We start from the raw sequence: 14386 nt of genomic DNA, 5'->3' as shown, positions 1-14386 counted from the left end.
ACTTTGTTTCAGGGGGGATAACTGTGTCATGTGAATTAACTTGAAGACTGTATGTTTTAGGGGGGGTAACTGTGTGATGTGAATTAACTTGAAGACTCATGTATGTTTCAGGGCGGCAAGGCAATGGGGGGTAACTGTGTGATGTGAATTAACTTGAAGACTGTATGTTTCAGGGCGGCAAGGCAATGGGGGGGTCAACAATGGCGCAGTGTTCACGTATGAGGAGAGTCTGGCGGCTGTGGGTGAGTTGTGGTTGTTGTTGTGGTTGTTGCTGTGGGTGAGTTGTGGTTGTTGTTGTGGTTATTCATTTTTCAATGAGGTCATGTGCATCAGTGAAAAGAAGTTGAGGTCGCACTGTGGTGACCATATTCTCAAGTTCAAGCAAATTCATTTAACATTTTGTCAAACTGGTTCAGACTAAATGGGAAACTGGAAACTTAAAACTCAATAAATACTGTATGTTTATAATCCAACAGGTACAGGCAAGTTCCACCTGTTGTTGTTGTTGCTGTGTGGCTGGGCCGTGTCCAGCGATGCCGTGGAGGTTCTCTCCGTCTCCTTCCTCCTGCCCTCCGCCACCTGTGACCTTCACCTTGACTCGCAGGACAAGGGCTGGCTCAACGCCATCGTCTTTGTCGGTAGGTTGCTTGTCCAGAGGACCTCACTTCTAACACCCCCCAATGTTAGAGTAAGACTCCCTCCCTTCTAACACCCTGTTCTCTCACACTTTCTGTTCATAACACCCTGTTCTCTCAGACTTTCTGGTCATAACACCCTGTTCTCTCAGACTTTCTGGTCATAACACCCTGTTCTCTCAGACTTTCTGGTCATAACACCCTGTTCTCTCAGACTTTCTGTTCATAACACCCTGTTCTCTCAGACTTTCTGTTCATAACACCCTGTTCTCTCAGACTTTCTGTTCATAACACCCTGTTCTCTCAGACTTTCTGTTCATAACCTGTGTAAACCTACCTCCTTTTTAAGACCTGATTTTCTCAGATTTGTGGAGGTCTTACAAGGGCGGTTCCACTGTAGCTGTCTTAAAGTGGGGATACAGTCAGCTGTCTTAAAGTGGGGATACAGTCAGCTGTCTTAAAGTGGGGATAAAGTCAGCTGCCTTAACGTGGGGATACAGTCAGCTGTCTTAAAGTGGGGATACAGTCAGCTGTCTTAAAGTGGGGATACAGTCAGCTGTCTTAAAGTGGGGATACAGTCAGCTGTCTTAAAGTGGGGATACAGTCAGCTGTCTTAAAAGTGGGGATACAGTCAGCTGTCTTAAAGTGGGGATACAGTCAGCTGTCTTAAAGTGGGGATACAGTCAGCTGTCTTAAAGTGGGGATACAGTCAGCTGTCTTAAAGTGGGGATACAGTCAGCTGTCTTAAAGTGGGGATACAGTCAGCTGTCTTAAAAGTGGGGATACAGTCAGCTGTCTTAAAAGTGGGGATACAGTCAGCTGTCTTAAAAGTGGGGATACAGTCAGCTGTCTTAAAGTGGGGATAAAGTCAGCTGTCTTAAAGTGGGGATAAAGTCAGCTGTCTTAAAGTGGGGATACAGTCAGCTGTCTTAAAGTGGGGATAAAGTCAGCTGTCTTAAAGTGGGGATAAAGTCAGCTGTCTTAAAGTGGGGATACAGTCAGCACACAGACACTAAAAGTTGTGCCTTGCATGCACCCAAAGTGAGGAACTGGCTCATAACAGCTTGTGTGTGTGTTTCATGCCTGTCGAGGAACTGGCTCATAACAGCTTGTGTGTGTGTTTCATGCCTGTCGATAGGTTGCTTGCTGTGGTAGCTGTCTCAAAGTGGGAATAAAGTCAGCACACACACACACACACACTAAAGGAATGATGGTGAGGGAGGGGGGGGGGGGGGCGGTATTTCTGGGGGTCACTGTCAGTGTTGATTTGTGTGTGTTGCACCATATCCAAAGTCATGTCAAACAACTCTGGGTCTCTCTCAGTATCCATGTGTGTCACTTGCTCCATGTCGGCAGGAATGCTGGCTGGGGGGAGGGGGGGGATGCTATAACCAGAGAGGGGGGGGGGGCGGCAATATTTCTGGGTCTCTCTCAGTATTCATGTGTGTGACTTGCTCCATGTCGGCAGGAATGGTGGCTGGAGGGAGGGTGGGGGGGGGGGGATGCCATATCCAGAGAGGGGGGGAGGCAATTTATTATTTGGGGTCACTGTCAGACTGGACCTCGGTCAGTGTTGATGTGTGTTACTGCTCACATGTTCACAGGGATGAAAGAAAGGGATGATGGGGGGGGGGGGGGGGGGGGGGTATTGCTGGGCGTCAGACAAGTCAGGACGTTGGTCAGTGTTGATGTATGTGTTCCATGTTGACAGGGATGATGGTGGGGGGCTATGTCTGGGGGTCGCTGGCTGACAAGTCCGGACGGCGGTCGGTGTTGATGTGGTCGCTGACAGTGAACGGACTGGGGGGACTGCTGTCGTCCGTCTCTCAGGTCTTCTGGTTGTTCCTCGTCTTCAGGTTCATCAGCGGCATTGGGTGAGTGACAACTCCACCACTATGCTTCACTGTCTGTCTGTCTGTCTGTCTGTCTGTCTGTCACTGAAGGCTTCTGTCTGTCTGTCTGTATGTCAATTTGCCTGTCTGTCTGTCTGTCTGTCTGGCTGTAAGTCAATCTGCCTGTCTGTCTGTCAGTCTTCCTGTCTGTCTGTCTGTATGGCTGTATGTCAATCTGCCTGGCTGTCTGGCTGTCTGTATGTCAATCTGCCTGTCTGTCTGGCTTTCTGTCTGGCTGTTTGTCAATCTGCCTGTCTGTCTGGCTGTCTGTCTGTCAGTCTTCCTGTCTGGCTGTATGGCTGTATGTCATTCATTCTACCTGTCTGTCTGGCTTTCTGGCTGGCTGTCTGGCTGTATGTCAATCTGCCTGTCTGTCTGGCTTTCTGGCTGTCTATCTGGCTGTCTGGCTGTATATATCAATCTGCCTATATGTCTGGCTTTCTGTCTGTCTGCAATCTGTCTGTCTGTCTGTCTGGCTTTCTGTCTGTCTGACTGTATGTCAATCTGCCTGTCTGTCTGGCTTTCTGGCTGGCTGGCTGGCTGGCTGTTTGTCTGTCTCTGAAGTCGTCTGGCCATTTTTCTGCTTGTCTGTCAGTGTGCGTATCTGTTGTTTGTGTGCCAGCCTGCTTGTCTGTCTGTCTATCTGTCAGTTTTCTTGCCTGTGGTTCTGTCTTTGTGTGTACAGGTTGTGTTTGTGTGTGTGTACAGGTTGTGTTTGTGTGTGTGTACAGGGTTGGGGGAAGCATACCTGTCATTGTGTTTGTGTGTGTGTATAAGGTTGGGGGAAGCATACCTGTCATTGTGTTTGTGTGTGTGTACAGTGTTTGTGTGTGTACAGTGTTTGTGTGTGTGTACAGGGTTGTGTTTGTGTGTGTGTACAGGTTGTGTTTGCATACCTGTCATTGTGTGTGTGTACAGGGTTGGGGGCAGCATACCTGTCATCTTCACCTATTTCACGGAGTTCCAGGCGAGAAGTCGTCGCGGTTCAATGATTTCTGTCCTGGCTACGTTCTGGATGGCTGGGAACATTCTGGCTGCTGGTGGGTGCTGGAGGCAGGTTGTCCTCACTACTTTTAGTCAACAAAAAGCCAAAATTTAAATCTCTCAAGTTGAGATAATTGTATTGTATTGTATTGTATTGTATTGTATTGTATTGTATAACACACTGTATGTAACGTATTGATTGAACCAGGGCTACTTTGTAAAAATGACAGATGGGGCAGAAAGGCAGGTTTTGAAAATGTTACAGCTGTTTTACAATGAAAACACACCACAGACTGCACTGTACAAGCATGTAGTTTAACTGTAAGTAATACGGGGATTTGAACCTGGCACATTTCAGGTAGGTTTTGGAGACAGGTTCTCACTGGTTACATTTCAAATACAACTGTGTGTGTGTGTGTGTGTGTGTGTGTGTGTGTGTGTGTGTGTGTGTGTGTGTGACAGGGGCGGATCAGTTCATTTTATGGGGGGGTTTCCAAAAGTATATTGTGAAGATATGGGTGTGAAGGCGCGAAGCGCCGAGCCGACTGCGCAAAGCACCTAGCTTGAAAAAAAAGGTGCAAAATGGTGCAATCTGGTGCATTCTGAGGATGATCATTACCAGTTTCAGGCAGCAGATTTTGTCACTGATTAATACCCCAAACAACAACAACCCAAAAAAACACAAATTTTTATTATTTTTTTGGCGGGGGGGGGGGGTCCGGAAACCCCAACCCCCCCCCCCCCCCCTCGTCCGCCCCTGTGTGAGTGTGTGTGGGTGTGTGTGTGTGGCATTGTAACGTGGGGATTTGAACCTGGCGACTTTCAGGGCTGGCGTGGCTGGTGATCCCGCACACGTCGCTGGGCTACTTCTCCTCCGAGTTCAAGTACAACAGCTGGCGTATCTTCATCGCGCTGTGCACCGTGCCGAGTCTCACCTCCGCCGCCATCTTCGTCCTCATGCCCGAGAGCCCCAAGTTCCTGCTCAAGGTGAAGGTCAACGACCTCACTGTGTGACCGCCTGTTAAGACCCCCCATTAAACACATAAATGGAATAATTAAAAATGGATGAAATGGGCAAAACGTGGCTATTTTTACATACAAACATTCCAATCAATCAATCAATCAATGAGGCTTATATCACGCATATTCCATGGGTACAGTTCTAGGCGCTCTGCAGTGATGCCGTGTGAGATGAAATTTTATACGGCCAGTAATTGATATTTAACACTATTGTGACTAGCACTGCCACGGCGTTTACGTCCTGCCTGCCCAAGCTTGCCACCAAGAAACTTCCCAAAAATCAGTAACTGTAAAGAAATCTGTCTAGCAAGCTTGAATTAAGTCCAATCACCACCAAATTTTGTGTACTAATTCAAAAATGGATGCCCAGTTCAGTCGTGCTATTTATAAGTTTGTCACGCGATTTGTTTTAGCAAAGGGGGGTGAAAGGGGGATAATTTGTGTTTTTTTGTGTGTGTTTTATTTTCTACTGCTTTTTTTAAAAGTTATTTTTTAACAGAAAGTATTATAAATAATGTTATAACCAAACAAGGTGTAAAACCTATGAATTAGCTAAAATATTGTTAACATTGTACACAGAAATATGGAGACAGTACATAGAAAAAAACAAGCAAATCACGCATTCACTCACAGCATCCTGACTCAAATGAAACAAAACTGTAGATCTAACACTCACCAAATGATGTCTAGGTAATCCATATTGAATATAAGTCACATTTTCACAACAAAGTACCAACTGTACACCTATGAACAATTCCAAAAGGATTTGAAGGCTCCAGCCATCCATTGTTATCAGTGCTGCCACGCCCCCATAGCTCCTGTACGATTCCGAGATACATGTTCGTCTAGCAGTATCACCGCCAACCACGTGTAGTTTGCCGACTCGTACTAGCAACAACGGGACTGTTTCTTCCTCACTTTCACTGCTTGTATCGCTTTCGTGAGGCGAAAACGATACGTCCGAATCATGCTCTACGGGATCCTCTAGGTCCAACATCCGGAGAATCTCCTCCCGAGACAAGGCTCGCCTTTGATTCATTTTTTTTTCCTCAAAAACGCACACAAATCAGGCGGATTTGCAAATGGCAGAAGGGGACGCCAAGTGTATCAAGGGAAACAACTCAATTTATTTGCAAGCTTCAAAAACCGGGAAGCAATCACGAGTCGTGTACCCTCTATGGCTGGTACTGAAAAATGCGCTTCCCGTCCATGGGCGTGTCAGCGCTGGTACTGATTTATCAGTGTCCCGTCGCGAAAGTGTTAAACATTGACACGTTAACATTGCCACATTCTCACTGACATGTAAACATGACACATACACATTTATGCAATATGGCATGAAAATCTTTTAAAATTTGTCCAAGCCTGACACAACTGTCGTACGAAGAAGAAGAAGAAGTTGTTAACAATTACAGCTTTGTATTCCATGTTTATTATCTTTTACGAAGTAATTATTGTGAAATAGTCTTATGTTTCTTATTTGTTTGACCCTCTTAGGATTATGGAGTTTTGCACTGCCTTTTATAGTTAACTAACCTTTTGTATTTTAAATAGCCCATTGCAGTTGGTGTAGGCCTTAAGCTTATTTTAATCGTTTGTCCAGTATTTAATTTAATTCTCTATTTTTGTATGAACTCAAATGTTTAGTGTTCTTAGTATGTCTTGCTAGACTAAGTTCTATTTAATCAGAGTATGTCTGCGTGTGCTTATATCTAGTGATATTGTAAAGCGCATAGTGCTTTTCGTTATGCGCTATAGAAATCTCCTTAATAAATAAATGAATAAATTTAGATGTAATCATTGACATGTAAACTTTGACACGTAAACAAGACACATACAGATTGACACGTTAATATAAGCACACTACACATTGAAACGTACACATTTTAAGTGTGTTGTTCTCTTGCACGTTGAGGTTGACACGGCTAGTGTGCTTGTGTTACAGTACGGGAGGGAAGACGAAGCAATCAAAGTGCTGAAAAAGATCCATCGCTCCAACAAGTCGACCGCCCCGTTCAACGTGAGTTGTTTCCCTCTCCTTGTCCTGACACTGATCTAAAAGTAGATGGACAGCGCGTCCCTTCTTATTGGCTATCAAAACATTGACGCCACCGGATCCGCCATCTTGGTACACCGTTCGATACAGCGAAAGAAGACTGCTGTCAACTCTCGAAACTACGATTATTTCCCTTTGACCTGTTTGTCAGTGTGGTACGGTGCAGTAAGATGGCGGCACTCTGGTTATGCTGTTCCATTGGCTGTGTGCTATCCATTATTTTCAGATCAGTGTCTCCCGCCCTGTTTAAAGTGAGTTGTTTCCCTTCTCCACTCACAGCACTGGTTAACGTGAGTTGTTTCCCTTCTCCACTCACAGCACTGACGCAATCTTGGCTGAGAAAAAACAAATGTCTCTCGAGAACTGTGTTGGCTACTTGCTCCAATCAGCAGCAGGGAATTACATGTAAGGTCCTGCCAGACTGCATGTCTCAGAGAAAAACAGAATTTGGGGCTCAACGTCCTCACAGGGAATTTCCTGTTAGGGACATGTATGTGGTGATATGTTAGAGGCATGTATCATATGGTATCATTTATCAGTAATGGGGGTAATGACGTCACTATAACTGAGTTGTGTGTGTGTTCAGATTTCAGGCCTTGTGTTGTCGCTGGACGAGACGGGCAAGAAGGGGGGGTGGGGGGGGGGGGGAGGGTAATGACGTCACTGTAACAGAGTTGTGTGTGTGTTCAGATTTCAGGCCTGGTGTTGTCGCTGGACGAGACGGGCAAGAAGGGGGGGTGGGGGGGGGGTGGGGGGGTGGGGGTGGGGGGTGGGGGGTGGGGGGTGGGGGTGGGGTGGGGTGGGGGGGGGAGGGTAATGACGTCACTGTAACAGAGTTGTGTGTGTGTTCAGATTTCAGGCCTGGTGTTGTCGCTGGACGAGACGGGCAAGAAGGACGGTGGGACGGTGGGGGTGGAGGAGAGTGTGGACGTCAAGAAAGGTGGTGGCGGTTGTTGTGGCGCCCTGTGCTCGGTGAGTCTCTGCTGTTATATCACTACATGGGAACCGTCATGTTAAGGCCCAACACTTCACACTTCACACTTCACACTATTTAAAAAAATTTTTTTATCAGATTTACTCGTTGATAAGCTATGTCAATTATCCTTCATTTTAAGGCCCTCCAGACTTCAGACCTTGATCTTTCAGATTTACTAGTTGATAACCTCTGTCAATTAACTGTCATTTTAAGACCTTCAGAGTTTAGACCTTGTTACATTTAGTCAAGTTTTGACTAAATGTTTTAACATAGAGGGGGAATCGAGACAAGGGTCGTGGTGTATGTGTGTGTGTGTGTGTCTGTGTGTCAGTGCGTGTGTGTGTGTAGAGCGATTCAGAGTAAACTACTGGACCGATCTTTATGATATTTCACATGAGAGTTCCTGGGTATGATATCTTCAGATGTTTTTTTTCATTTTTTCGATAAATGTCTTATGACGTCATATCCGGCTTTTTGTAAAAGTTGAGGCGGCACTGTCACACCTTCATTTTTCATTCAAATTGATTGAAATTTTGGTCAAGCAATCTTTGACGAAGGCCGGACTTCGGTATTGCATTTCAGCATGGAGGCTTAAAAATTAATTCATGACTTTGGTCATTAAAAATCTGAAAATTGTAAATAAAATTATTTATTTATAAAACCATCCAAAATTACTTTTACTTTAGTCTTCATCATGTTCTGATTCCAAAAACATATAAATATGTTATATTCGGATTAAAAACAAGCTCTGAAAATTAAAAATATAACAAGAAGGGCAAAGCCCATACGACTCACATGCTTTACACATTTTTCCTACCAAAATACATGTGACCTTGACAGGTCATCCAAGGTCATGCAACACAAAGCTGTTAATTCAAGACATAGGAAGTACAATGGTGCTTATTGGCTCTTTCTACCATGAGATATGGTCACTTTTAGTGGTTCACTACCTTATTTTGGTCACATTTCATAAGGGTCAAAATGACCTTGACCTTGATCATATGTGACCAAATGTGTCTCGTGATGAAAGCATAACATGTGCCCCACATAATTTTTAAGTTTGAAACAGTTATCTTCCATAGTTCAGGGTCAAGGTCACTTCAAAATATGTATACAATCCAACTTTGAAGAGCTCCTGTGACCTTGACCTTGAAGCAAGGTAAACCAAACTGGTATCAAAAGATGGGGCTTACTTTGCCCTATATATCATATATAGGTGAGGTATTGAATCTCAAAAACTTCAGAGAAAATGTGAAAAATGTGAAAAATAGCTGTTTTTTAGGCAACATTTATGGCCCCTGCGACCTTGACCTTGAAGCAAGGTCAAGATGCTATGTATGTTTTTTGGGGCCTTGTCATCATACACCATCTTGCCAAATTTGGTACTGATAGACTGAATAGTGTCCAAGAAATATCCAACGTTAAAGTTTTCCGGACGGACGGACGTCCGGACGGACGTCCGGACGGACGGACGGACGGACGACTCGGGTGAGTACATAGACTCACTTTTGCTTCGCATGTGAGTCAAAAATTATGATTAAAATTAAATTTCCGAAATCGTTTTAAAAACAATTTCATCTTATTCCTTGTCGGTTCCTGATTCCAAAAACATATAGATATGATATGTTTGGATTAAAAACACGCTCAGAAAGTTAAAACAAAGAGAGGTACAGTAAAGCGTGCTATGCAGCACAGCGCAGCCCTTACCGCGCTAATAAGGCTCGTCACTTTAACTGCCTTTTGCACTAGCGGCGGACTACAGTCATTGTGAAAAATTGCAGTGCGTTCAGTTTCATTCTGTGAGTTCCACAGCTTGACTAAATGTAGTAATTTCGCCTTACGCGACTTGTTTTTTTTCTTCAGATGTATGAGTTTACCTCTGTAAATTTATCGTCATTTTTATCCCTTTGCTGTTGTATGTTTTACATCTGTGGTGTTGTTGTATTCTTTTTCTGTGCACATAGTCCTCAGTGCCTTACGTAGTCCTCAGTGCCTTACATACGTAGTCCTCAGTGCCTTACATACGTAGTCCTCAGTGCCTTACATAGTCCTCAGTGCCTTACATACGTAGTCCTCAGTGCCATACGTAGTCCTCAGTGCCTTACATAGTCCTCAGTGCCTTACGTAGTCCTCAGTGCCTTACATAGTCCTCAGTGCCTTACGTAGTCCTCAGTGCCTTACGTAGTCCTCAGTGCCTTACGTAGTCCTCAGTGCCTTACATAGTCCTCAGTGCCTTACGTAGTCCTCAGTGCCTTACGTAGTCCTCAGTGCCTTACATAGTCCTCAGTGCCTTACGTAGTCCTCAGTGCCTTACATAGTCCTCAGTGCCATACAACAATAAGGAAAGAATTGATACATTGCCAAATACAAAGTCATGTACAATATGAACATTTACATTTGTGTTTTATGCCTGTTGTTCATACCTGTGTTTCATACCGGTTGTTCATACCTGTTGTTCATACCTGTGGTTCATACCTGTTGTTCATACCTGTGGTTCAAGTCTTTGGTGTTGATGTCTGTTGTTTCAGATGTGGGAGAACACATTGACGCTGTTTCGTCCGCGGTTACGCTCCGTGACGTGTCTGCTTCTCATCGTCAACTTCACCATTGCCTTTGGGTAAGATGCAGCTCTCGTTCCACATCAACTTTCATTCGACTTCAACTTGCACAAAAAGCAACACAAAGTATAAAGTGGTGCCATACATCCAGACTGGAACACAGTTTCAAAGAAATATTGTCAGACTGTTGATGCCATGATAAGGTTAAATTAAGTGTGTCATTTGAATGTGTCATTGCCAGGGCCAACCAGTGGGCGTTGAATTGGGGAGACACATCTTTGTAATGCTCAAAGCAAAACAAAACCTGTGCAGTGAAATTCACAGCGCTGCCCACAGTACTTTTTTCATCAGTGAAAATCACTTCACAGCGCTGTCCACAGTACTTTTTTCATCAGTGAAAATCACTACACAGCGCTGCCCACAGTACTTTTTTCATCAGTGAAAATCACTACACAGCGCTGCCCACAGTACTTTTTTCATTAGTGAAAATCACTACACAGCGCTGCCCACAGTACTTTTTTCATCAGTGAAAATCACTACACAGCGCTGCCCACAGTACTTTTTTCATCAGTGAAAATCACTACACAGCGCTGCCCACAGTACTTTTTTCATCAGTGAAAATCACTACACAGCGCTGCCCACAGTACTTTTTGACTCACATGCGAAGCAAAAGTGAGTCTATGTACTCACCCGAGTCGTCCGTCCGTCCGTCCGTCCGGACGTCCGTCCGGAAAACTTTAACGTTGGATATTTCTTGGACACTATTCAGTCTATCAGTACCAAATTTGGCAAGATGGTGTATGATGACAAGGCCCCAAAAAACATACATAGCATCTTGACCTTGCTTCAAGGTCAAGGTCGCAGGGGCCATAAATGTTGCCTAAAAAACAGCTATTTTTCACATTTTTCCCATTTTCTCTGAAGTTATTTAGATTGAATACCTCACCTACATATGATATATAGGGCAAAGTAAGCCCCATCTTTTGATACCAGTTTGGTTTACCTTGCTTCAAGGTCAAGGTCACAGGAGCTCTTCAAAGTTGGATTGTATACATATTTTGAAGTGACCTTGACCCTGAACTATGGAAGATAACTGTTTCAAACTTAAAAATTATGTGGGGCACATGTTATGCTTTCATCATGAGACACATTTGGTCAAATATGATCAAGGTCAAGGTCACTTTGACCCTTATGAAATGTGACCAAAATAAGGTAGTGAACCACTAAAAGTGACCATATCTCATGGTAGAAAGAGCCAATAAGCACCATTGTACTTCCTATGTCTTGAATTAACAGCTTTGTGTTGCATGACCTTGGATGACCTTGACCTTGGGTCAAGGTCACATGTATTTTGGTAGGAAAAATGTGTAAAGCAGTTCTTAGTGTATGATGTCATTGCTAGGTTTCGTTACCCTAAAGGTCGAGGTCAAGCATGTGAGTCGTATGGGCTTTGCCCTTCTTGTTTCATCAGTGAAAATCACTACACAGCGCTGCCCACAGTACTTTTTTCATCAGTGAAAATCACTACACAGTTCTGCCCATAGTACTTTTTTCATCAGTGAAAGTCTACACAGCCCTGCCCATAGTACTTTTTTCATCAGTGAAAATCACTACACAGCGCTGCCCACAGTACTTTTTTCATCAGTGAAAATCACTACACAGCGCTGCCCACAGTACTTTTTTCATCAGTGAAAATCACTACACAGCACTGCCCATAGTACTTTTTTCATCAGTGAAAATCACTACACAGCGCTGCCCACAGTACTTTTTTCATCAGTGAAAATCACTACACAGCACTGCCCACAGTACTTTTTTCATCAGTGAAAATCACTACACAGCGCTGCCCACAGTACTTTTTTCATCAGTGAAAATCACTATACAGCGCTGCCCACAGTACTTTTTTCATCAGTGAAAATCACGCAGTGTGTATTAGAAACAGGCCTACGCTAGCAGATTTAAGTCTTGTGGAAAGGATCAATTTACGATACTGCCGGAGGGCCGGCTAACCCAGGTAGTAGACCACTGTATTTGTGATCCTAGGGTCACGGATTCGAATCCAGGCAGGGACAAGCACGGCTCAACTCTATGTGAAGACTTAGAGACAGTATCCATGTCCCACCCCTGTGTTAGCACAGTGGCACCTCGGTCACTCTGCCATAAGTGCAGGTGGCTGATTACACCTAAACACGCCCACACCTGGGTAGCGCCACTCGTGTTGCTGCTAGCTTTCCACTGGGATGAAGCGCCACTCTGTTGCTGCTAGCTTTCCACTGGGAGGAAGCGCCACTCTGTTGCTGCTAGCTTTCCACTGGGATGAAGCGCCACTCTGTTGCTGCTAGCTTTCCACTGGGAGGAAGCGCCACTCTGTTGCTGCTAGCTTTCTACTGGGAGGAAGCGCCACTCTGTTGCTGCTAGCTTTCCACTGGGAGGTAGCGCCACTCTGTTGCTGCTAGCTTTCCACTGAGAGGAAGCGACCCAAGTTTCCCAGCTTTGGGATGATAGTGTAAATGAAATAAATGAAATAAATAAAATCAAATGGAATTAAATGGAATGAAATAGAATAAGTGAATGCTAATATTTTTTTTTTCTTTGTCAGCTACTACGGACTGTTCATGTGGTTTCCCGAGATCTTCAACCGTATCGACAAGAACGGGGGGACGATGTGCGAGCCTGGCAACAAGAACGACAACTCCACCAGCAGCAACGGCACCGCGGTGTGTGAACCGGTGGGCGACATCGTGTACTTGGAGGGCTTTCTGACAGCCGTCTCCAACTTGCCCGGAAACCTGCTCACCATCGCCCTCATGGACAGGATCGGCCGCAAAATACTGCTGGGTAAGGCCGTGTGTTTGTGATCGGCCGCAAAATACTGCTGGGTAAGGGCGTGTGTTTGTGATCGGCCGCAAAATACTGCTGGGTAAGGGCGTGTGTTTGTGATCGGCCGCAAAATACTGCTGGGTAAGGCCGTGTGTTTGTGATCGGCCGCAAAATACTGCTGGGTAAGGGCGTGTGTTTGTGATCGGCCGCAAAATACTGCTGGGTAAGGGCGTGTGTTTGTGATCGGCCGCAAAATACTGCTGGGTAAGGCCGTGTGTTTGTCATCAAATTACTATCCAAGAATGGTATGTGTTTATGTTGGGGTGACAATTATACTGGATGAAAGGTGTGATAGGACATCCTGATATCCTGTATCTGATGTCCTGTATCTGATGTGGTGTATCTGATGTCATGTATCTGATGTGGTGTATCTGATGTCATGTATCTGATGTGGTGTATCTGATGTCCCATACGCTCATCTTGACACAGTCTGTGTTCTTTCTGTGATTTGTTCACAAACGATTGCTTAACATCCTGATGTGGTGTATCTGATGTGGTGTATCTGTTGTGGTGTATCTGATGTGGTGTATCTGATGTGGTGTATCTGATGTCATGTATCTGATGTCATGTATCTGATGTGGTGTATCTGATGTCATGTATCTGATGTGGTGTATCTGATGTCATGTATCTGATGTGGTGTATCTGATGTGGTGTATCTGATGTCATGTATCTGATGTGGTGTATCTGATGTCATGTATCTGATGTGGTGTATCTGATGTCATGTATCTGATGTGGTGTATCTGATGTCATGTATCTGATGTGGTGTATCTGATGTCATGTATCTGATGTGGTGTATCTGATGTCATGTATCTGATGTGATGTATCTGATGTCATGTATCTGATGTCATGTATCTGATGTCATGTATCTGATGTCATGTATCTGATGTGGTGTATCTGATGTGGTGTATCTGATGTCATGTATCTGATGTGGTGTATCTGATGTCATGTATCTGATTCCTGTATCTGATGTCATGTATCTGATGTCATGTATCTGATGTGGTGTATCTGATGTCATGTATCTGATGTGGTGTATCTGATGTCATGTATCTGATGTGGTGTATATGATCTCATGTATCTGATGTGGTGTATCTGATGTCATGTATCTGATGTCGTGTATCTGATGTCCTGTATCTGATGTCATGTATCTTGTCTTGTTACAGCTAGCAGCATGGTTATCTCGGGACTGTCGGTGTTCTTCCTGTGGTTTGTTCACGAGCGCTGGCAGAACATCCTGATGTCGTGTATCTTCGGCGCGGTGTCCACCATCGGGTTCAACGCCCTGGACGTCCTGCAGACAGAGCTCTTCCCCACTGACGTCAGGTCAGTCCCGGCACCCTTGACCGCTCTGTCTTAACTCTTGATGTCCTTGTTCTACCCCACTGACGTCA

The 14386-nt window shown here is 44.7% G+C and overlaps 1 protein-coding gene across 2 annotated transcripts in view; it reads left to right on the top strand.

The window, feature by feature from the left end:
- Positions 1 to 14386, top strand: part of LOC138950291 (synaptic vesicle glycoprotein 2C-like) — a 32250-nt gene that overhangs the window by 13725 nt on the left and 4139 nt on the right. For both annotated transcript variants that reach the window (XM_070322040.1, XM_070322039.1), the window contains exons 2-11: positions 174 to 242; positions 477 to 638; positions 2347 to 2509; positions 3446 to 3567; positions 4338 to 4498; positions 6477 to 6551; positions 7440 to 7559; positions 10092 to 10180; positions 12718 to 12956; positions 14159 to 14318. In XM_070322040.1, the coding sequence (XP_070178141.1) occupies positions 174 to 242; positions 477 to 638; positions 2347 to 2509; positions 3446 to 3567; positions 4338 to 4498; positions 6477 to 6551; positions 7440 to 7559; positions 10092 to 10180; positions 12718 to 12956; positions 14159 to 14318 (1360 nt within the window). The remainder of the gene's footprint in view (positions 1 to 173; positions 243 to 476; positions 639 to 2346; positions 2510 to 3445; positions 3568 to 4337; positions 4499 to 6476; positions 6552 to 7439; positions 7560 to 10091; positions 10181 to 12717; positions 12957 to 14158; positions 14319 to 14386) is intronic.

Source organism: Littorina saxatilis, linkage group LG16, assembly GCF_037325665.1.
Source record: "Littorina saxatilis isolate snail1 linkage group LG16, US_GU_Lsax_2.0, whole genome shotgun sequence".
NCBI lineage: Eukaryota > Metazoa > Mollusca > Gastropoda > Littorinimorpha > Littorinidae > Littorina > Littorina saxatilis.
Note: the sequence above shows the minus strand (reverse complement) of the source record. Positions and strands in the feature narration are given on the sequence as shown.